At 32.3% G+C, this 23880-nt stretch overlaps 1 protein-coding gene across 2 annotated transcripts in view; it reads right to left on the bottom strand.

The window, feature by feature from the left end:
• Window positions 1-680: 680 nt before the first annotated feature.
• Window positions 681-23880, bottom strand: part of SNAPC1 (small nuclear RNA activating complex polypeptide 1) — a 39544-nt gene continuing 16344 nt past the window's right edge. For both annotated transcript variants that reach the window (XM_074290310.1, XM_074290309.1), the window contains exons 2-9: window positions 22671-22830; window positions 22364-22504; window positions 19537-19641; window positions 16564-16722; window positions 14379-14447; window positions 11908-11970; window positions 9633-9774; window positions 681-1567 (exon numbers count right to left, since the gene is read on the bottom strand). In XM_074290310.1, coding sequence (XP_074146411.1) covers window positions 1533-1567; window positions 9633-9774; window positions 11908-11970; window positions 14379-14447; window positions 16564-16722; window positions 19537-19641; window positions 22364-22504; window positions 22671-22830 — 874 coding nt within the window. In that variant the 3' untranslated portion in view covers window positions 681-1532. The remainder of the gene's footprint in view (window positions 1568-9632; window positions 9775-11907; window positions 11971-14378; window positions 14448-16563; window positions 16723-19536; window positions 19642-22363; window positions 22505-22670; window positions 22831-23880) is intronic.

Below are 23880 nucleotides of genomic sequence, written 5' to 3'. Positions count from 1 at the left end.
TTTATCTTAAGAATCTATTTCCCATCTTTTTAAAAATAGCATTTTCCTCAGCTACACATCAAGAAAATTTTAGCATTCATTTTTACAAGATTTTGAATTACACATTTTTCTCCCTCCCTTTCCTTCTCCCAAAGATGATAAACATTTTAATATCGTTTATATATGTACTATCATGTAAAATATTCCCATATGTCATAATTGTGGAAGAAGCAACAGATCAAAAGGGGGAAAAAATAAAAAATTTTTTCAAGACAATTCTTATAAATGTTTATCTGAACACTGTAAGGTAGCCACATATCCCATGCTATAAATGGCTTAGGACACATGATAAAAACCAACTACAAGTAGCTCCTTTCCCTACTTAAGAAGAACCAAGTCATCTTTTACTTAAAATTAAAGTCTCTTAATTTTATTACAATGAAGATATCAAGATTATTATTCAATTCTTCAAGTAGTATTATTCACTTTATGATCAATAGATAATTATTCCACATTTAAGAAACCAACAGCTAAATTAATTTTTATAGACTGCCTAAAAATGTTGGAATTTTTAGCACTTTGTCCAATAGTATTACCATCACAACAGATCTGAAAAAAGGTCCCCAAGTATTAAAGGGCATTTTAATTTTTTATTCATTTTATGGATTGCCATGCCCAAAGAATCCATCACACCAAGTAACTGGATTACTGAAAAGAAGTTTCTCCTTTATTAGTTTAGTTTCTTTTTTAAAAGCTTTTTTTCTTTGAAAATAGATACACCATTGTCAGGAACATAAAAGAAATCTTTACAGCATGATCAACCATATGATCTTTTTTGTATATTTAAAAATTTTATTTGGAAGGCTTTAATAACTCCTTAAGAAATAATATATATTAAAATATCCTTGTACTCAAGATTAGTCAATATATTGTTTTCATGAACTGGATATTTAAAGGTCACTAAAACAATGGAGACTTTAAAGTAACTGATAATGGCATACAAATAAAGTTAGGTTGATAATAAAATAGCAACTAAAATATGATCTTGACAGTAGAAACTATCAATAGGAGTTTCTTGTAAAAATAAATCAAAACATTTCAATTCAACCTTTTTAAAGAACTTACTACTCATATTTCCAACATTTATTAAGTACCTACAATATGCAAAGCATTGTGCTGAGCACTGACTTTATCTCATTGAATTTATAATCTAGTAGTAATGAAGAAAAATATATTTATTGCACTTGCCCATCTATATTAGATATATGACAAAAATTATCACTATGTACAATGCAATACACATTCCAGCTAAATTAAAGTTTAATTTAAAATAATATTATGTAATAATTAACATGGCCACCATTGTGTTAAGGCAATTTTGAATGCATAAAAACACCAGCAGAAACCAATTTTTCCATGAAGAATTGCTGTGGTAGTGCAGAAGAAATAGGAACAGCTGGTTTTAACATTTTCAGTCTTTCTGTTCACCACATAAAGATGTTAATTGTCCAGAAATTCAAATTTCATAAAAGTATATACTCCAAGTTCTTTGTTCAGCATCTTCTTTTCCTCTTAGGTGCTGGAAAATCTACAAAGGCATAACAAAATTTATACATTCATTAGGACTAATAGAGAGCACCAGAAAATAAACAATATTTCCTTAAATTTAGCAGTAATGTATTATCTATTTTTTTAGGATCCCAAAACAGAAAGAGAAGTATATTTATTCTGATAATTGAAATTGGCTTCTTGGGTACCTTTATTTCTTTTTGCTATACATAAAGATACATTAAGTTAAATACAGGTTTTTTTATTGTAATATTGAAAACATTAAATAACAATAAACAAATTTTCTAACCTCAACACAATGATTCAAGAACCTATAAGAAATTACAACTCTAACCCACAAATGAAATTTTCCTTCAGAGTGACTCTAAAGATTCAACATTTTCATTCTGATATACAAAATTTAGTCATTCATAATTTAGGTGAAAGGTTACTCTAAAGTTATATTAACAGAGTTTTTGCATTAAAACGGGAAATTCTGATAAACAGGAAAAAACAAATATGTAAATATTAGGGTTCTTCAGTGGTTTTGTATATGATCTGCTTATCCAAGTAGAGCAGGAGCTCTTGAAAAAAGAGAGTAGGAAGAATAAACACTTATTAAGTACTATCATCCAAGTACTGGGTTCAAATACTTTACACTTACTAGCTATGTGACACTGGGCAAATCTATCAGCTCTGTAAAACAAGAGAAATTGTACTAAAGATTCCGAAATGTTTCTTCTACCTCTAATCCACGATCTAAAATTGACTCAATATTATAAAAACTATAACGTAATAGACCATTTTGATAACAAAACCAGTAAGAAACACATCAATCGATACAGAAATAGCTTTTGGCAAAATATAATACCCCTTTTCTCTTAAAAAATATTAAAAAACACAAGAATAAATGGAATATCCCTTAACCTGATAAACTAACTTCTTAAACTAAATAGTCAGCATTATGAATAATAGAGAAACACTAGAGATCTTTCCAATAAATCAGTCCATTGTCATCACTATTATTTGGCATAACTTAGAAATACCAGTTCTAGCAAAAAGACAAGAAAAATAAAATAAGGAATAAGCATAGACAAGAAAAGAAGAGAAAACAAAAGTTCCACTCTGCACATATTTTACTCAGAAGAATCTAAAATTCAACAGTTACTTGAAAAATATATAAATTTCGCAAAACAGAAGTGCAAAAAATAAATCCACAAAAATCAACAGTCTTTCTATATCATCCATAAAAACTAGCAGAGAGAGATTACATTTAAAATTAGTACAGAATAGAGAATACCCTTACTAAAATATACAAAGAATATAGGTACAACTTCAAAACACGATAAGAATAAAGATAAATTCAAATAACTGGAAAGACATTAACTACTCATGGTTGGACCATGCTAATATATTCTAAAATCAACCATAATAACTTAACTAATTTACAGAGTCATTATTATCCTAATCAAACAACTCAAGAGTTACTTTATATAACTAGAAAAATAAACAACAGAAAAAATCATCTACATACATGTATCCCAAAGGGTTGTTCTATCTTCTACTATCTCTCAAAGTCTGTCCAAGTTCCCATTCACTAGTCCTATGATGTTTATCTATCCATCTCATCATCTGCTGTGCCTTCAATATTTTCTTACATTTGGGTCTTCCCCAATGAGTCCCATCTTCCCATTACGTGGCCAACATATTTAAGCTTCAGCTTCAGTATCTGACTTACCAGTGAATAGCCTGAATTAATTTCTTTTAAGTGTTGATTAATTTATCTCCTTGCAAGGCACCTTTGATTTTATTCTATAAAATGAATGGCTCTAGACAAATAATCACATTGGTAATTTTAAGATTCTCTTCTACTTCTGTTAGATCCCTACCATTTTTGTCTTTTATCGTGCCCATTTCTGAATAAAAATGTTCCTTTACTTTCTGTAACTTTCTTGAAAAGATTTTGTCTTTAACATTCTATTGTCGTCTTCTATTTCTATGCATTGCTCATTTAAGAAAATCTCTTTCAGATCCTGTCAGCAGCACCTGGCACAATCTGTCATGTCCATTGCCTCTTCTAAAAGCCAGAACTCCCAGATCAGCACTGACACAGACTTCTCTGTCTGGTCCCTACACTGCCTAGGCACCAAAGAAGGAGACATTCTCCCTTTCCCACTTGCCATCAGTAAAGCCCCATCTAAAGAAGAGCTGATGCCCTTTGAATCCCCAGATACTGACTTCATTGGTGTCCCAGGAAAAGAAAGGGATGCAGGGGGAACAATGTGTTGGAAGAAGAGGATTGCACATCCTAGGTATGGAGTGTGACAATACCAAAGACAATGACATCTCGGTGGTGAAAATACTCAACAACAGGCTGTGCTCTGAGGTCTGTTTACATGTGTAGCACCTGGCAGGTGGACAATAGTGCTATCAGTTGCAGGAACAACCAGTACTGGCATTTGTCATCAAGCAGCCTAGAGGATCCTAAGAACAAGCCTTGTGGAAGGGGTTCCATGGTGTTTTGAAGAGTTCCATCCTCTGCCACAGGATCCTTTTTTCCATCCTTACATTCCAGTGTATCCCCCACTGCACTCCTGACCTCTTGGGTATTCCCAATAAGATCTGGGATGACTTTATATTTGTGTGTAAAACTGGATGTCAAGGTCATTCTACACATTGCCCAGCCTCTCCTACTCTCTGGATTTTCATTTGGAAGAAACTGAAACTCCCTTTCTGAACTAAAGTCAAGTTGACAAATGGAAGTTCATCACTGCCTTTTTACAGACTTCTGGCTCATCTCTCTCCTCAAGACAGAACAGCAGGTCTTTGGTCTAAGAGAGACAAAATGAACTTCCTTTTTACTTTGGCTGGGTTATTAAGCAAGGAGATTAAATTCTCCACATACTATGTCTCTCCAACCCTCAAATCTTTTAAAATATGATGTCTACCTGAGGCAATTTGGAGGAAAAGAGGCAGAGACAAAGTTTGAAAATAGCTCTCTACTATATGGTGAGATTTCTTCACCTAGACAGAAGCCCTTTCATGAAAATCTCTCTTTAAGATTTTGACTCTCTTCAACCTAAAACTTGGATTCAAAAAGGTGACAAGATGAACAAAAAAGAAGAGAAACTTCTACGAGTAACCTGAGCTGGAGAAGAATGGACCAAAACTATAGGACTGCACAAATTTATCAAGAGGAAGACACATCTACTTGTCTTTTATCTATAAGGTCTATCTATCAAAAGGGATCCTCTTTGATTTTGTCAATGTTATCAAAGGGGATTTTTACATTGTCCTCCCTCACAAGTCCCAAAAAATCCTTGATAAAGTCTTTGGTCTAAAAGAGATAGCCAAATGACCTTTCTTTTTAATAATCTATTGACCTTGTTAATAAAATGATTAAATTGCCCCAAAACTTTCCAGATTAGTCCACATACCCAGACTACCAGTTCATTTGGTCTCCTGCTAACTTTTTTGGAGCTTGTTTATTAAATAAGCTTTAAAAAAGACTAGTTAATATATGCCTCCAATACTTTTTGTAAATAAATGGTAGTTTCCTTAAAAAAAAAAAAAAAAAAAAAAAAAAAAAAGCCAGCAGGCTGTGTGATCTCCTTTTTTCTCCTTCAGGTGACAGCAAGAAGGTGTGGAAAATCGGCTGTTTCACTTGCCTTTACACAGATTGCATTATCTGATCCTCAGCACAATTAAACTACCTTGGCAACTCTCAAAAAAAAAAAAAAAAGAAAAGGAAACCTTCTTCTGTCTCCTGGCTATTCATTAGAATCCTATGTTCAATTGGGTATATAATCTTTCTTTTTCTCTTTACTTTCTTGCCTTCCTTCTTTCCTCAGCTATTTGCAAAATCTCATCAAATAGCCTTTTTGCTTTCTTGCTCTTATTTTTCTTTGTTGCTGCCTCCTATACAATATTGTAAACCTCCATATTCCTGCAGGCATGCCATCTATCAGATTCAATCTGTTAAATCTATTCATCACTCCCACTACAAATTCATAAGGGCTGTTATTTTAGGTCATATCTATATGGTCTCAAGTTTTCCCTGTTTCATAAAACACTGAAAAAATATCTGAAAAAAGCATTTTTCTTTCTCTTAGAGGTAAAATTTCAGAGTTCTCAAATAATGAATATCTCCTTTAAAAATACTAGTTGAAATTTTAACTTCATCTGCTTAAATAATATAAATGAGAAGATTAAGAGACATTAGGAACCACTTTATAACTCATCAGGCTATGAGCACCTTATCACAAATATATGTGTCTGTCTATCCACCATCTACCTTGAACATATCCTAATACCAAAAAAGAACTAGTCTAGCTCGAAAAATAACTAGTATTCTATATTGCATCCCTTCTATTCATGACATTTTAATGAAATAAAGTTTTTAAATCAAATTAAAACCCATTTAGTTGAATTTCACACTAATACTTAATTTAAAAGAAACAAGAACATTTCATGTGGCCATTACCTTTTCTATTCAAAGAACTTGAAAAACATTTGTACCTAAAAATTCAATAATAAAATAACATTTGATATTTACAAAAGATATTTTTGGAAATTCCCATCTATAAATGCTGTATTAAATCACATTAAAGACTTGCTTTTATGATGTTGACATATTCACTGCTTTATTATTTCTTATTCTTTTAAGAGGCATGAATGTCGAATTAATAGTATAATGTGCTAATGCTTTATAGAAGTGAGATAAAGAAATCTCTAAAATGAAATTTCTGAAATTTTTTAACACTTCAACTGTACCCAATTCACTAAAAATCTCATTTTCTTCCTCCTCTTTGGTAATAACTGGCATATTCAGACATGAAGCCTTCTTTATACTCTGTTTGTCACCTAGAAGAAACATGTGGAAAATAATATTTATATATCTGTGTCTATCTATGCACAGATGATCTGACCAGGGCAGAATAAAGGAAGATTCTAATCTCACTAGTTCTGTATACAGTGCTTTTGGCTGTTATATCCTAATACTGATTCACATTAACTTTCCAATTATCTAAAACCCTTAGGTCATTTTCAAAAGATCTCATTCAAGTGTCCCCTGCCCTATACCCACTTGATCTTTGTTTTGGCCCCAGTAGCCTCAGAGTGAAAGTAAAAAGCAATTGTTGCTATTTTGATCAGATGATCTTTACCTCCCAGGTCAATTCCTTTTTTATTTTTATATTTTTTCTTTTACTGCGCAAAAAAGGCCATTCTTTGCCTCATTTCTTTCTCATCTACTCTTAATCACTGAATGAGTGATTGCCTCAGTTAAAGTGAGACTTGTTAAAGACTTAAACAATACAAATGAGATGAAGAGACATAGGGAACCACTTTATGACTCATCAGGCTTTGAGTATCTTAACACAAATATATGTGTCTGTCTATCCACCTTGAACACATTCTAGCTTATTAAAAAGGCTCCCTGCATTAAAGGCCATCTCTTGTCAACTGATTATATCTGGTCACTGTACCCAGAAGGTTCTGCAACAAAAAGTGAAGCTGGTAACCTTGAACAGCCCCATTTAAATCCAATTCACTTGCATGTCATGGCATTGATGTCATAGTTATCTTTAAGAATGAAGAACAAACAACAACCTATAAAAATAGTTTGTAATATGCTCTGATGCCATTATTTTTTCTGCCTCTAATGATCTTGACCCAAATGTTCTTCACAACTTTCTTTTAGTTCTTAGAGTTCCTCCATATGCATTAATATAGAGTGTTACTCTATTTTTTTTCTTTTAAATAAACTACACTGCTCATAATCTAATCACAGATTCATTGCTATCAATTCTCAAATATGTATGTTAGAGAAAGATTATTTTAGTTAGGGTAAAACAACTTTTCAAAAAGAACATGTGTAGGAAAGAGTCCTAGACCCAAAATCAGAGAACCTGAACTCCCATCCTAGCTCTTATACTTAACTGCCTGTCTGTGACACTGGGAAAGTCATTCCACATCTCTGGGTCTCAGTTTGCTCAACCATAAAATAAAGGAGTTGTGCTCAATGATCTATAAAAACCCTACCAGCTTTAGCTCTATGATCCTGTGATGTAATGTATTATGCCAACATATCAAAGCTAAATTTTTAGAATAAAAATACAACTATGGAAACTTCTCTGAACCAAATACATGTATTTTCAAGCATACATATAACATAAGGTATGCATCTTTTTTGCACAATGTTTCAGGAATCTTCTGAGTCCAATTCAACTTATTTTTTAATTCTTACATCAAGGAAAGAATTGTTTTGATAAAGATAATTAGACTAAACATAATACTAATGAATTTGGGGGGGCGGAGCCTGGCAATCATCAAGAAACAACAATTAAATGTTTCTCAAATTCTATGAAAGAGCCTAATTATATAAAGATACTTAAATCATGATGATCTTATAGTTTTACATATTTAACACATAAACTCTTCTTAATCATGACTATCAAATTATACAATATAAATCCAAGCTGTATTTCCCACCAAAATTTTATAACAAATAATGCAGGAATAATAATTTTTGCATAGTTCTGATAATTATCCAAATTTTTTAACTAAATTATTATAATTTAATACATATGAAAAATATTAAGAAAAAAATTAAAAGGTTACCAGAAAGGGAAAAAATTTGTTGTTTTACAAAATTTGATTACTAACTCCAGGTGACCAACTGCTACCAAACTTATGATTAAATTAGGTTATCAAAGGGACATTTCAGAACACTTTTTTACAACTATAAAATAAGCATTTATAAACTAAGGGAGAAGTTTTTAATTATATTTAGATTAATTATAATTGTTAACATTAAATGCAATTATTTCACAAGGAAAAAGAGGAACAAATATTAAGAGGCTCTAAAATACAGTAACACTTCAGGTAAAGCAAACACAAAAATCAGCAGGCTCACCCTGAGAATATCTTACAAATAACTCTAAGAGGCTTGATAATCAAGTCTACAGAATCATTATATATTAAAAGCACTTGGCAATAGAAAGGGAAATCACAGAATTTGAAAGTTGTAAGGAACCCCCACACCAGAGTTCTTCTAGCCCTGAGGAAGAAGCATTCATATCATCCTGGCCTTCACCTGAAGACCTTCAGTGAAGAAAAACTCAGGAATCAGACAATTCCACTTTGGGAGATCTCTATTTTTAAGGTTAGCTTTTCTTTTATATTGAGCTAGCAATGTACTTCTCTGCAATCTCCATAATTATTCCTACCCTTTAATTTCTAAGGTCAAGCAAAACAAGTTTACTCATTCCTCTTCCACCTGACCATCCTTCAACTAACAGAAGATACTGTTATGTCCTACATCTTCTTCAATTGATCCTGACATGATGATTTCAAGCTCTCTTGCCATCTAAGTAGCACTACAGACAGAACACTAATACTATAAGACAGAAAAACTAATATTGTAAAATAAGAAGTGACTGGGAAAAGACAAAAAAATCTGAAAAAAGCCAACACAAACTTAGTCTTAGACCAACTAATGTAGGCACGAACACACTCCTAGAAGACCACTATATTATATATTGGGGAAATGTATGATGGTAAAAATATTATACTTGAGTATATATACTTATCACTCATATAAAATCAATGAAACTGAAAGCATGTAGTTTGAATATACGACTTTAATACTTTAATTTTGTTTTCATGGCCTGTTCTTTCAGAGTTTGCTTGTTTAAAACTATCCTTCCTCAGGAGCCAAACCACCCAAGCAGTAAAAGCATCATACTGAAAGAAAAGCAGGTAAGAAGAGTTCTAGCTCGCACTGTGAATTTGTCATAGTTATGTTCTGGTAATTATTGGTAGTAGCCAAAGAGACTTACGATTAAAATTATTGAGTATACAGTTTTTGTACTAGCTCTGTCAGTCATAACTATGTATATGTAAGCAATGGTCTTGTTTCTTCATCTGAAAAATAGACTGGGTAATCTTCAAGAAGTCATTCAACTCTAAAATTCCATGTTTCTAAAAATTAATTTCCTGATCCTAAAGTATACAAGGTTCTCAAGTATACTGAAAGAGAATCTGGTTCACAACAAAGATATAAATTACTGTCTCTCATTTCTATAAAGATCTTACTAAGTTACCTTTAATTTGAGATGATGCTTCCTCTTCTGATTCCAATTTTTCTTTATTTCTTTTACTACAAGGTGTCTTGCCTAGCTTTTTAACTAATTCTGATTCAAGTGGTTCAAGTTTAACTTGACGGTGTCTTCTTGACTTGGATGCCTGAAGAATTAAAGTTACTAAGTTACATGGTTTTAACAGGTATACAGAATAGAAACATGAAATTCAATACAAACAACCATTCAAAAGACAAGATCAAAAAACAAGATTTTTTTCAGAAAAATTTTACAGGAAAAAATATTTTTAAAATTTCAGTAATAACTATAGCCCTAGAATGCACATCTATCTAGTATATACCACTTTATGACATTATCCTTATCCAAAGAAGCTTGGATTCAAGAAAGTTATGCTTTTTTTTTTTTTTTTTAACCCAACACAACCCACTCATCCCTTCTGCTCTAATCAGGCTAATTTCCTACTCTCTCCCACAAAAGCTATGCTCATTTGAGCCTTTATGCTTTTTATTCATACTATTACTGTCATTTCGAATATCCTCCCCCGCTACCAAACCAAATCCTACCCAACTCCTCCACAAACCTTGTCCTGATTAATCCAGAGAAATCTTTCCTTTCTCTGATTTCCTAAGTGCTCTAAACTTTCACTAAAACATGCAACATGACAGACATCAATAATATCATAAATGTAAAATCAACAGCACACGTTATAAGTGTAATCTCAGTTTCTTAAAAGGACAGACTACTTCTAGTTGCTCAAACCCAACTGGAAGCATAAATACTTAATAAACTCTATCTGGCCTGGTTAGAAAATGAGGTGTTATAATCAAGAAAACATGGCAGTTAATGTAAAGTCACAGATTTAGAGCTAGAAGGGATTTTGTAGATGTAATCCAACCCCATCTCAATATGTATATGATGAAACAGAACCACCCAGGATAATTAGTCTAAAGTCATACAAGTAAGTGAATTGGTAGCAAGGGAATCTAAACCAACTTGTTTCAACTCCAATTGTTTTCCTTATAGCACATTAATATAGTGTTTTTATCTTCTATGTATTACAAATTATTTTTTAAAACTTGAGTATGCTATAAAACATAAAATACTAAAATTATATTCAAATAAAATTTAATCATTCCTTGATTAATCAGAAGACACTTCATCACTTTAAAGTGACTAAATCCTTAGGTACTTTATCCCAATGTAATGATAGTAATTATCACAAGACAATAGAAAAGACCATATTTACTAAGTAGTTCTGGTTAATAAAATGTTTTTTAAAAAATTAACCAGTTTTTGTACTTGGCAGACTACATGGTAGAGAGTAGTAAACTACTGCCTAGGAGGTCTGAAAGCCTATAATCAAATTTCAGGTTTACTACCATTTACTCCTATGCAATCTCAGGCAAATCCCTTAACCTCTGGATCTCATTTTCATCATCAACTTCATGAAAGAGTTGGACTAGATAACTTCAAGGTCCAGTCTAGGTCTAAATCTGTGATGCTATAATTATAAAAATGACATTAGCATGATTTTGGCCACAGGGTTATGAAAATAAAAAATAACTGTGTAGTAACAAATAGGTCTCTTTTCAACCTCTGAAGGTCAAATTCCATTACTATGAATTCCATGAAGTTCTCAAAACTGAGTAAATCAATACTATATTAAAATATTAATATAATCAAAGAATTCTAGAACATCAGCTGCAGCTGAGAAATTTTCATCAAAGAAAGTTTATTGCAGTACTTACTGCAAATGACCCACTGTTCATATAAAGGATTTTAAATGATCTATTAACCAAGAAACCAACATTAAAACTGATGACCAACCTGAAGGAAACATTTTTTTTAACCTATAGGTAACTGAACATATAAAAGAGCAGACTATTAGGGGGCCTGCCACTAGTACTATATAACTGATTACCATAGAGAAATAGCTTAGGTCAATTGGTAATTGTTTTGAAGTTGAATATAAGAAAAATCCTCACATATATAACTATATTTATATCTACATACATAAATTTCTCACTATATGGATATACCAACCTACTGCTTACAATAACTGAAAGTGGAATTTTAAAAACACCCCTAGATTTCAAAAAAGATTATTAAATAAATAAAATTATTTAAAAATCTAGAGATTTACCCCTTATTCAAAAATCAAACAGGATAATACTCAAATCTATAGCTAAAATGCTTAATTTAAAAAAAAAGTGACCAAAATATTCCTAAAAATGGTCGTTATCTTGTTTTAAAAAAAATAGAAAACAAACAAATTTACCTGAGTGACAATTGAATAGGCCTTGGATTTTATTTTAGCTAATGCTCCTGCTCTTTCAGAACCCTGCAAACAAACAAAAATTGGACAGAAATAAAAATAAACAATAACATCACCAGAAGAAATTATTATATCCAACTAATATCAGAAATGGTATTTAGGCAATATCAATTAATGAAGTTATTAAATTCTACCAAGATTTTAAGACCCAGTATCCTTAATGTATATAATTTACTATCATTCTTCACAAATGACTTCTACTTTAAAAATTAACTCAACAACATAAAAACATTTACAGCATTATACTGGGATAGAATGCCTACATATAAATCACTCATACTACTTCCTTTTTCACAACCACAAGCAAATAACAGCTACACCCTCAGCTCACTGAAGTTCACCAGCAAGACAAAAAGGGCAAAAGGATGCATTCAATCTATCAACTGCATTCATGTCTCATAAAAATCCTGGAATGTCCCCTTGGGTAATAAGCCTTCACTTTATCTTGCCTGGAACAAGGCCCCTGTGCGACTTTTCCAGAGCTCTTGTGTGCTGCCTGTTCTTTATTTACCACATTGGAACATAAGCTTCTTGAGAATACACACAGTCTTTCCTTCTGTTTGTATCCAAGAAAGCTATATACTTGGTGCTTCCACTTCTTTTCTTTTGACTCTCTTCTAAACCTTCTGCAGTCTGGTTTCTGACCTCATCTATCCAAAGTTATTTTAACATTTTAATTGACAAATCTAATGGCCTTTTTCCTCACACCTTATTCTTCTCAAAATCTCTGCAACATTCAATACTTTATCCTCCGGGATCATCTGCTCTTTCATGACATTGCTTTCAACTTGTTCTTTGTTCAATATGATTTCTATCTTCTTCACTTCATCCATGTCATGCTCAGTAATCCTGGGTGGTCCCCAAGGATCTGTCTTGGGCCTGTGGGGTGTGTGTGTGTGTGTGTGTGTGTGTCCGTCCATACTCAAACTCAGCATGTTCAAAACTGAAACTTTCTTTCCCCATGAATTCTCTATTTTCCCTCTACTAATAAAGAATATAGGAATAATTATTTGTAGAGTAGTCCCAAGAAGCTACAAACTTTAGTAACCAGGATGTTCCCCTCTTCCTAAGATTAATCAAGGGTGTATTTAAGCTTGAAATCATGAGAAAACATCAGTTCCTGGCACACTTAAGAGACATTGTGAACTTTATATTAGATTGAGTCCCTAAAAACTAATAACATGCTTTAGAGAGTAAGATCATAGAAAACAGAAATCAAGGTTGGCCACAGAACAATGCCTTTCATAATAACATGTTTTAAAGATATAAGCAGCATGATTTCTCTTAATAAATGACTGTTGAATTATCAGCAACCCCATCTCCTTATTTTCAACCACCATTAGCCAATGTGGGTTATGCTGGTAACGAGAGTGATCCAGGTTCACCACATCAGTGTCATCTCTCCAATCTTTACTCTCATTCTCCATTTCCAAACTTTGTCACTTCTATCTTACTATTGACTATGTCTCCTATATATGATCACAGCCACAACTCTAGTATAGAGTTTAATTACTTTTCTATTTGGTTTCCTGCCCTAATTTCCTCCCCCTTTCCCTCCATCCTCTACTCTTTCCCAGGTGATTATTCTAAATATTAAATTGGACACATCACCTTTCTGTTCAAACTCCAATGGCTCCCTATTATCTCCAGGATAAATTTTAAAAGTCCTCTGTACTTAAGTCTTCATAATCTCCAGCTTACCTTTCTAATCTGCTTACACTTTTACTCTGTTTTTCATACTTTATGACCAAGCTACACTAGCTTATTTGCAATTTTGCAAGGATGACACTCCACCTATCTGTGCCTTGGTACTGGCTATCCCCTAGACCTAGAATGCCATCCCTCCTCATCTCTACTTCTTAATTTCCATGGAATCTTTCAAGACTCAGTTCAAATCTCATTGTCGTAAGAAATCGGTCCCATCTATCCAATTGTTAGTGTTTTCCCCTTCTTTATTCTTGTCTGCTTTGAAAACTTTATGTACAGAGTTAGGAACTTACAGGGTAGGTCCTGTTTTTGTACCTTAGTATCCCTACCTTATTACATAAGAAGTCCTTATTAAATGCTTTGTCACTGACAGTTGCTTCCAACACCAAACCTCATGATTTGAATGTTTGTCATTTGTCAGATTAAAAAAAAAAGTGGGAAGAGGAGTAAAAGGTGGTACCTTATCATCCCCATTCCAATGAACTGTCAACATTGCCATTCCTTGTATTAAATTACATGGCATCAGGAAAAGAGCAAAGAAGCCAGATGCTTCATCACAAAACAGGAAGGAACCCTGAATTTGGATTTCCAAGGTTTTCAATATTTCAATACTTACTGAAGATCATTTTCTTTAACACATACTACTATGACATGAAAGTGAATCTATTTGTTCCATAATAAGAAATCTTAAAGAACATATTCCTTACTTCCAATTCTTGTGAACTTCCTTCCTTTTCTTTTTGGTCATCTTCATTTTTAACTTTCATGAACAGCTTCTGTGACATAGAATAACATTGCATAATTCAAAGTAACTTAGAACAAAAGTAAATAACTCTTGAGAAGAAAAAAAACTTTAGAATAAGAAACAATTATTTCTAATGATTATTAAAAGTATTTTAAAAGTTATTCATTTTCTAGGATCCTCCACAATCTGAAATTCACAATTAAGCTTCACTCAGCCATCACAGTAAATGATTTCTAACTTATAGCAACATGAAATATTTGAAAACAACTACAATTTAATCCTAAAAAAAGAAATCAGATTATGATATATTTTTTTCTTCTGGTTTCCTGAAGTGCCAGGATATTTCTTCATTTTCATACCTTTTAATAAAAATACCTTGTTTTCAGAAGAAAGAATACTAACTATATGCTTGATTGATCACCTAATCTGATTTGATAGAATAGTATTAAAAATGAAACATTTAAAAATCTTGGTATTTAAGATTTGGGAGAAATTAAGTAAATCAAAGTTGTTAGTTTAATTACCACAAAGTTACTTCAGACAGTACTGAAAAGGGAAAAGCTTCTGAGCCCCAATCTGATTCTGATGCTCCAGACCTATATGATATTAAACCAATATTCTTCTGGATCCATTCTCATCTTTAAAATATGGATTTGGGGTTGGTTCTATTTTATGATCCTGAGTGGCATCCAATAACACCCTTAGTCTTTCTTGCTATGTCTAATTAGCTACCAATCTATACCCTGAATCCAAAAACTAAAATGTCTTTGAAAGATAACATATTAAAAAAATATATGCTGGCATTTTAGATAAAAGGATGCTAAATAACAGAAAGTTTCTACGACTTAATCCCAAAGCCAGATGTTCTCCATCAAAATTAGAAAGAACTGAGTTAAGTGAAAATAGGAGATCATCTGAAAAAAGAAAAATCATTTACTTTTCAACGCAAATACATGCTGCATATAAAATTAAATCTTATTTTTAATTTTTTTAGAAAATTCTACCTTTCAAGACAATTATTACCAGAGAACAGATAGAACCTAAAGATACTTATCAAAATGTGAAGAATTTGTAGTTGACATTGGATGTAGTTGCTTCAATAATTCAAAACTTCAGCTTCAGAATTCGTATATTAATTTAAATAGTGAGTATAAAATATCTATTAAGGACCTCAAAAATATAATTTCTAGAAATTTAGGAATGTTATAATGCCAATCAATGCAGCTTCTGGGTAAAACACTGGTTAAGTAATTTGATCCTAGAAAATATAACTTATTATGGGGTTCAATTCAACAATATTCATTAAGCATCTACTATATGCAATGCATTTTGTTAGGAACAGAAAGTAATTTTGGAAGAAAAGAATAACAAATGGAAGGAGTGAGGAAGGATTCAGGGAAGATTTCATGGAAATGGAAACAGTAATATCTAAACTATGTTTTTAAGAAGAAAGAAGGACTTCCTGAGACAGACATGAGAATATATATTCTAGATATAGGGAGCAATAAGAATGCATAGCTATTGACAGGAGATGAGAGTGTCAAGTTCATAGAACAATAAATAAATGCAATTTGTTTGGGAAAAAAGAGTACATTAAGAATACTGGTATGGTATAGAATTGTACTGAGAGGCCAGGTGGAGGAGTTTGTATCTTATCCTAACAAACATGGGTAACCACTAACAATTTAGAGTGTGTAAGTGGTAAGAAGGGTGGCAGGAAGGAGAGGAGGGACTACATGACAGTATTATTATTTCAGCTCTGTGTGGAGGTAGGAATAAAGAGCACAGAGTCTGAATGCATGGAGACTGAATGCATAGGATATTATAGTCATCTAGGTAAGAGTGATGCAGTCTAGAAAGTAAGGTTTCGAAGAATATTTCAGAGGTGTTACAAAAGAAAAATCAATAAGCCTTAATATCTGATTAAGAGGGAAGCTGAGGAAAGGGAAGTGGAGTTAATATGTGAAACTGTGTTAATAACTAAGATGAATTTAAACATAATTTCAAAAAATTTTATTTCAAAAACATGAACAAAAATGTTGCTAACTTCATATGACAGAATCTATGAGTACTACATATTCAGATTCGCTATGGTTACTATCTTCCTTCATAATTTTAACTGAGCTATTAAAGATGCAATCACATACCTTTTTGTCTTCATGCCACTGTTTATGTTCTAAAACCAGATTTTTAATGTTGACTAAAAACTCATCTTTTATCAAGCTAAGGGCCTTGTCGGGCTGGGATTTATCAGCAGAAATTATTTGCTTCATTTCCTGGTAATGCTCATGGATATTCATAATTTCCTGGAAACAAAAGATAAATGTCACATTTTTTGAAATTTTCTACAAAATACAAAAAAGGTCATATAGTAAAACTCCACCCCTTAAATTTATTGGATAGATCAAGGACTTTGGATATGCCAAGAGAGAAAAAGTAAAATATAAAATGTAAACACAGGGTTCTGAGAATGACAAAGTTGCAAAAAACAAAAGAAAATAAAATCAGAAAGAACAGTTGGACCAGACTAAGTACATATCAAAAAAAGTCATGATGAAACAAATAAAATCTTATTTTCCAAGATAACTTAGGAAGGAAAACTTATTAAAACAATGGAGGGGAAGGAATCAGATACTATTGCACCCAAAAAAGTGATAAAAGGACACCCAGCAGGGGTCTTAAGCTTTAAGGAGTAGAAATATAGAATCTTCACCAAAGGGGATTGACATAGAGAAAATAAAGATATTCATTTGTGATCTAGAGGGGAAGTGCTCCATTGACAATTTTTTCTTTTGGAATTACTTTCAGAATTCTGGAATGACTTTACTTCGCAGGTGTCAACCCTGAGCTCAGTCCATCTCAGTCATCAGGTGCTTACTGCTCCATACATTTGACCATAACTCTGCTAATTCCACATGCCATCTACTCATCCCCAGATCCCCATATTTTGATTGAGAAGTCAAAGAAACTGATTAATACATTTCCAGAGGGATACTATACTAAGTCATCAAAAGATCCTGGTGATCTGGGTCCTTTCGCATGGTTAAAAAATTTCCAAATCATATGGCACAGATTTGCTAACTACTGAGATAATAATACTTTCTTCCTCCCATACTATTGACCAATGTACTAGAAATGGAATTAGAATTAAAAACAGAAATGGAATTAGAATTTGACACAGAGAATGGAATTAAACAAAGAACAATAAATTTACCAATTCATCAAAGGCCTAGCCCTCCACACATCATATCAAGACCTCTACACTCTGTTATTAATAATCTTTTCTTTATCCTAAGTCTTTTTCCACCTTTATACAAGCTAACCTCTCTACAATAGACTTAAAGAAAAAGAAAACCTTCTCCTTGTTTACTGCCTCTGCTTTCAGACTCCCTCCCTCTATTTCCATAACTAGGTAATCTCTCTTTTGCGGCTTATTCCATCTGGCTTATTCCATCTCTCTATATCTCTTTACCTAGGATCCATAATCAAAAAACAAAACTGATAAAAAGCTGTAAAATCAAGATGCAATTTCATAAAATCTACCTGAATCATGGGTTTTTTGAACTGTAACTAGTTTTACTTTGGGAAGAAACTGGCAGTAAATCACAAAATAATTATAACACCAGTATTACTATGGACGCTCTCTCTCACTCTATCACTCTGTATGGAGGGCTAGAGGCATTGAGCAGATTCAGAAAGTCCAAATGCATGCTATCAGTCCTGTTGACTATTCCTCAATCTACTAATTCTTTTGGAGTCACCAATCACATCCTTCTGCTTTCCAGAAATCAAGAGAAAAAACACCAGGTTCTTGAGACAATTCCATCTAGTATTTAGGATGCAGTCAAGAATCGATCACAGACAACTAGAACTAAAGACACCTCTGAGGACCAACTCACATAAATAGGTGCCAACTGTAAGGGGAATTTTAAGGCTATATTCTCACTCTGGAAACTGGGATAACAGTGTTTCTAGCTTGTAAAGAGTCATCAGAAAGTGAGCAAATGACTATAAAGAGTTAATCTGAAACACAAAATCTCTACAGTAAAGTCTTACTTGGACAGCTAAGACTTGGCTCATGCTTTAGTTATGAGAATCCAAAACAGTGGTCTATTCATAAATTAAGTCCTGTCCATTTGGCTCACTTGCCAAAATATCTCCTCTTTAATCAGATTCAGTGATTTAGAACCAAGAATACACCTTGCTCTTATTCCCTTAATTCTATTGAAGTAACAGAATCCCAAGTCCAAGGTCATCAGAGAAGCATACTCAGAATGAGGTACAGAAATGAGGAAACAGTTGCCTGACATTACATCCAAAAAATGAAAGAGCCACTGTCAATAGGACCTTTAAACTCTTAAGATTCAGGCTTTCACATGGAAAGTCAGATTTGAGCAAGAGAATAGATCATTCTCCCCAATCTATTTAGTCCTCTGTGAAAAGGGTAGAAAAAACAGAATGAATCTAAGGAAGTACTTAAGACTTTTAAGAAAATATTAAGCAACTGAAAAAGCAGCCAGTCAGGTTTAATACAAATATTAATCTTAATATATTTGGTTTGGACTAGAAGTTTCATTAGTTTAAAAAAAATTCTGGTGAGGAAATTCTTTCTAACAATGAAGATCAGTAACTATTCTGTACCTTACGTTTTAAAGAAAAATGGTAGGAGATATAAGTAAAGCGATAAAAATAATCATAAAATATAAACATTTTGATTATGTAACATTTAAAAGTTCTGGCCAAACAAACAAAAATCAATGCAACTAGAATAAGAAGCAATATGATGGGAATGAGAATATTTATAGCAAATCTAATAAAGACCTGATATCAAACATATATAGGAAATTGATATAAATATATAAAAATAGCCTGACAAACTCTCTTGGGTAGTGCCATGTTAGTCAGATAATAATATACAACCAAATAAAAATGTTAAACATCAATTTTGAGTTTTTCAGATTTTTAACTGAAGACCTATCATTATTTCAAGATTCGTAGTAAAACTTGAGCATATGGGTAACATTTATAGTACTTCACTGTGGTGAGTTAAATTAATCTGAGAAATATCAGCAGTTCCTCCTAAAATCCTCTAATCATTTGGAAAACAAAAATTAAATTACCTCTAATGTGTCAGCAGTGATAAGCTTCATTACTCGGTCATTTGGTTCCTTAAATTCTTCTGTAACTTCAGTTCTTGGAATATTTTTCTTCATTCTGTATGAAAGCTACATAAAATGGTAGGAAGTTAATACAGTTGGCTGTTTAGAAAAACAAGAGCATATTAACAGTACTGATATAAGGATAGCAATAAAAATACTATACTTGAAAATAAAAACAAGACCACCACACAGCATTTGCACTCTTTCTGTTGTTGTTTACCTGCATTTTTGTTTTTCTTCCCAGGTTATTTTTACCTTCTTTCAAAATCCGATTTTTCTTGTGCAGCAAGATAACTGTATACATATATATGTATACATATATTGTATTTAACATATACTTTAACATATTTAACATGTATGGAACTGCCTGCCATCTGGGGGGGGGGTGGAGCAAAGGAGGAGAAAAGTTAGAACAGATGTTTTTTGCAAGAGTCAGTGTTGAAAAATTACCCATGCATATGTTTTGTCAATAAAAAGCTATAACAATAAATAAATAAATAACAAAAAAAGGAAAAGAAAAATAAGAAAAAAATAGTCCTATATACAGTAGTATTATTATGATGTAGATTATTATAATGAATCCAAAGTCTTTCAGTCTTCACATTATATCTTTCAGATGCCTATTAGTAACAGAATATAGTCATATTTAGAAATACTGAAAAATGCTACATTATTAAACTCTTACAAGAAACCCAATATACTATCAAAATGTAATTATTCTGTTCAACAAACCTGTTTTGAAGTAAGAATGATTATGTAACTTAAATGACTTTCAAATAGTCATATTTTGCTATTTTGCTCAATTAAAACTGCCTCTAAAAGACCTTCACTTAATATCCATTATTCCATGATTTCTAATACAAAACTATGCTCAAAGATTCAGGGTAAAATCACCTGCATCATCAGGATTGTACCTTATAGTAAGCATCTCTGTTTTTACATGCAGTCTCTGGAAACACAATACAAATAGATATCTCTATCTGAGGATAATCTATCTCCATTTTTGTCAGAGGCTCTCAAACTAAATCATGAACCTATTTGGTGGCCTGATAAAAGTCAGAATATCCTTTAGAATAATGCTTTAAAAGGCATAAAATTAAATTCCTAAGATTACAAAAGAAACTAGTTAAGTTGAAATAGTTACCAAATTTAAATAAAAGTTCCTGTATTAAGAATCCTGATCTAGATATCCATCAGCAACTCAAACTCAACAAATCTAGAGTTCAATATCTTCTCCCCCTAAATCTGTCCTTCCTTCTGATTTCACTATTTCTCTCAATCAGAAAACCAGCCCCATATATAAATATTCCTTTATTGTAAAATGAGTTATTTACCTTCCTATCTCTTTCTTGTATTATCCAATTAATTACCAAGTCCAATAAAGTGTATCAATGAAATATCTCTCAAGTTTGCTCCCTCTTCTCTAATCTCAATATAATCACCCTAGTACAGACTTTCTTATTATTTATCTGGAATATCACAAAAGTCCTCCATAGGTATTCTCTCCCCTCAAAATTCATCCTTCTATCAAAATAATTTTTCTTGACTCATATTTGGTCATGTCACCCTTCTGCAGCTCTTTAAAGCCTAATTAGCAGAAGTCCCATTCCTTTGCCTGGCATTCAAAATCCTTTACAATTCAGCAACATTATTTTTCTATCCTTATTTTCTATTACTCCTCTCCTAGCTCTCTATAGTCTAACCTAATCTGACAACTCTCTAGTACCAAAACAAAAACTGCATATTGCATATTCATTCCTCTATGCCTTTGCCCAGGCTATTTCCAACTCCTGTCATGCCTTTGCTCCCTTTTTTCAACTATTATAATCCTAACCATTCTTCAAATGCCACATCCTCCAAGAAGCCTTCCAGTGTGTATCTCTCCTATCTCCATGGCAGACCTGAGACTTCAAGAGACACTTTACTTTATCATTTTTGTGTCCTAGTAAGATAGCTGAATAAACTGTCATTCCTAAGTCCACTTCCTCTAAGATATAAAACAAGATATTCATTAAAGTAAGGCAAAAGAGCAACCAAAAAAAAAAAAAAAGGAATGAAACTCTCTTTAAATAAAGACGTCACTGAAAAAGAACACAGAAGCTGAACAAGTGAACAAATAAAAGCAATTATGATAAAATGAAGAAACACTATGAAGCAAAAAAATTAGAAAAGGAATCACCAGAAGAAAGGCTTTCCAATAACTCTTAATCGTAAATAAGAAAGGAATAATTACAAGACTTGAGATGATCTGATAAGCTAATAAATGAATTAAAAAGAAGAAAAAAGGAAAGAAAAATCATCCCTCAAAGTTTTTTTTTTTTTTTAATCTATGTTTATAACAGAATGGTAAAATATTTCTAAAACATTTATGTAAAATTGTATATCATAGTTGTCTATTCTGCTGTCTTAAGTCTCTACTTGACTATGTAGCTAGTTGGCACAGGTTCAGACATTTAATAGCTGTGTGACTTTAGACAAGTCACAGAACCTGTCTGCCTCAGCTTACTCAATTTTTATAGGAAAATAACAGCACAACAACAGAGTTGTTGTGAGGATCAAATGAGATAAGAGTTGCAAAGCACTTAGCACAATGCCTAGCACATATTAGGCAATTTATAAATGTTTATTCCTTTCTCCCTTCCCCTTCTCTACTAGATTTTGAGATTTACAAAAGCAATGACTATGTATATATCTTAACGTTTTTGTCCCCTCACTGATTAGAACAATACTGTTCACATAGCAAAGATTTAATAAATATTTTTAATTGATTTATACTATGTTCACATACAGGTTTGGGCATTGCCGTAAAATGGAAGGCTTTGTCTAATCGCAGCTTCCGAAGAATATAAGAAGCATCATAATGTTGTGCATTTGTCAGATCTTGCTGAAATTTCATAACTTCATCCCAATCCTTAAGGCATGCTCTAATCTAAAAGAAAAAGAAAAAGAAAAATGTTATTAAATATATATTTCAATATATATTACACACATACAATTAAAACACTGGCCTTTCTAGCTAAAACTGCCTGCTATTAATATATTTTACAAATTGTACCTGTTTCCAATTACTCTATGAGAACTTTATAAAATATTACCTTTTGCTTTGGCTGACAGAGTTGTGTATTATATAGTCCATACATAAGATACAAAGCACCAACTCTGATCTGAAAGGTATATGGAGGTAGAAAATATTTCCAAGCCAGAGATAAAGCTTCTTTTGTAAACTTGTTCTTTTCCATATGTCTTGTTCTGCCACTAGAAAATAAGAAAATAAGAAAGCATTTTATGGATAAAAAAAATTGAACAGGTGTCTTTTTTACAACAGAAGAAAAATAATATGGTTCTATTGATTCACATTAAGTATAACTTTGCAAGTTGCCAATCCAAATGCATGTCATAAGCAAAAGGTTTATAGTCAACCAAAAGCCTGGTCCTTTCGAAAGGGCAAGAAAAACATAAAAAACACCATTGTAGTATTAGAAGAGATACAAAGCTAAATGAGACATGATCTTGCTCTGAAAGCACTTACCATTAATTTACTGCTTATCACCCATTCTGCTGTTTCTAATTAATACCTCTACCATAATCTTCCATTCTTCTCTCCACTCTTTTTCTCATGTCTCCATTTCTCAATCCTTTATTTTAGGCTTTACATTTTACTTCTAGTATTTACTTCTAATATTACAGGCTTATCATCTTTTTACTCACATCACCATCCATCCACCTTGCTTTCTTGTTCCTCACATAAAACATGCTGCTGTCTTTGTTTCCCTTGATAATCTGTCCCCTCCTTACTTCTGCTTTCTAGAATCCCATTTTTTTCAGAAGTTAATTCAAATGCAACTTTCTAAGTTTTTCTGATACTTTTATCTGCCTCTAAAAGTCATCTAATTTAATTTTTTATATATCTATAAAATATACATATTATTTATCCTGATAAAGTAATCCCTGTGAAGGCAGGAGAACATTTTATTTCTGTCTATGTATCCTCTGTGCCTGGAACACAACTGGTACTAAATCAGGGTTTTTAAAACTTCTCCATGGATGGATTTCAGAGATTCCATAAATTTGGATGGGAAAAAAAATTACATCTTTATTTCATTAACTATGGTCTCCTTTGTAATATTACATATTTTATTTATTCAATTTTATTTTTCAGTCAACAAAAATCTATTCTCATTCTCTCCCATTACCATTTATTTAGGGGAGGGGGAAGCTTTGTAAGAAATATGAACAGGAAAGCAAAACTAATTTTCACAATGACCTTGTCAAAAAAAAAAAAGTCATTATAGCATGCTTTATCAT

Source organism: Sminthopsis crassicaudata, chromosome 2 (genome assembly GCF_048593235.1).
Source record: "Sminthopsis crassicaudata isolate SCR6 chromosome 2, ASM4859323v1, whole genome shotgun sequence".
Classification (NCBI taxonomy): domain Eukaryota; kingdom Metazoa; phylum Chordata; class Mammalia; order Dasyuromorphia; family Dasyuridae; genus Sminthopsis; species Sminthopsis crassicaudata.
The sequence above is the reverse complement of the archived record's forward strand: the minus strand, read 5'-3'. Positions and strand labels throughout refer to the sequence as shown.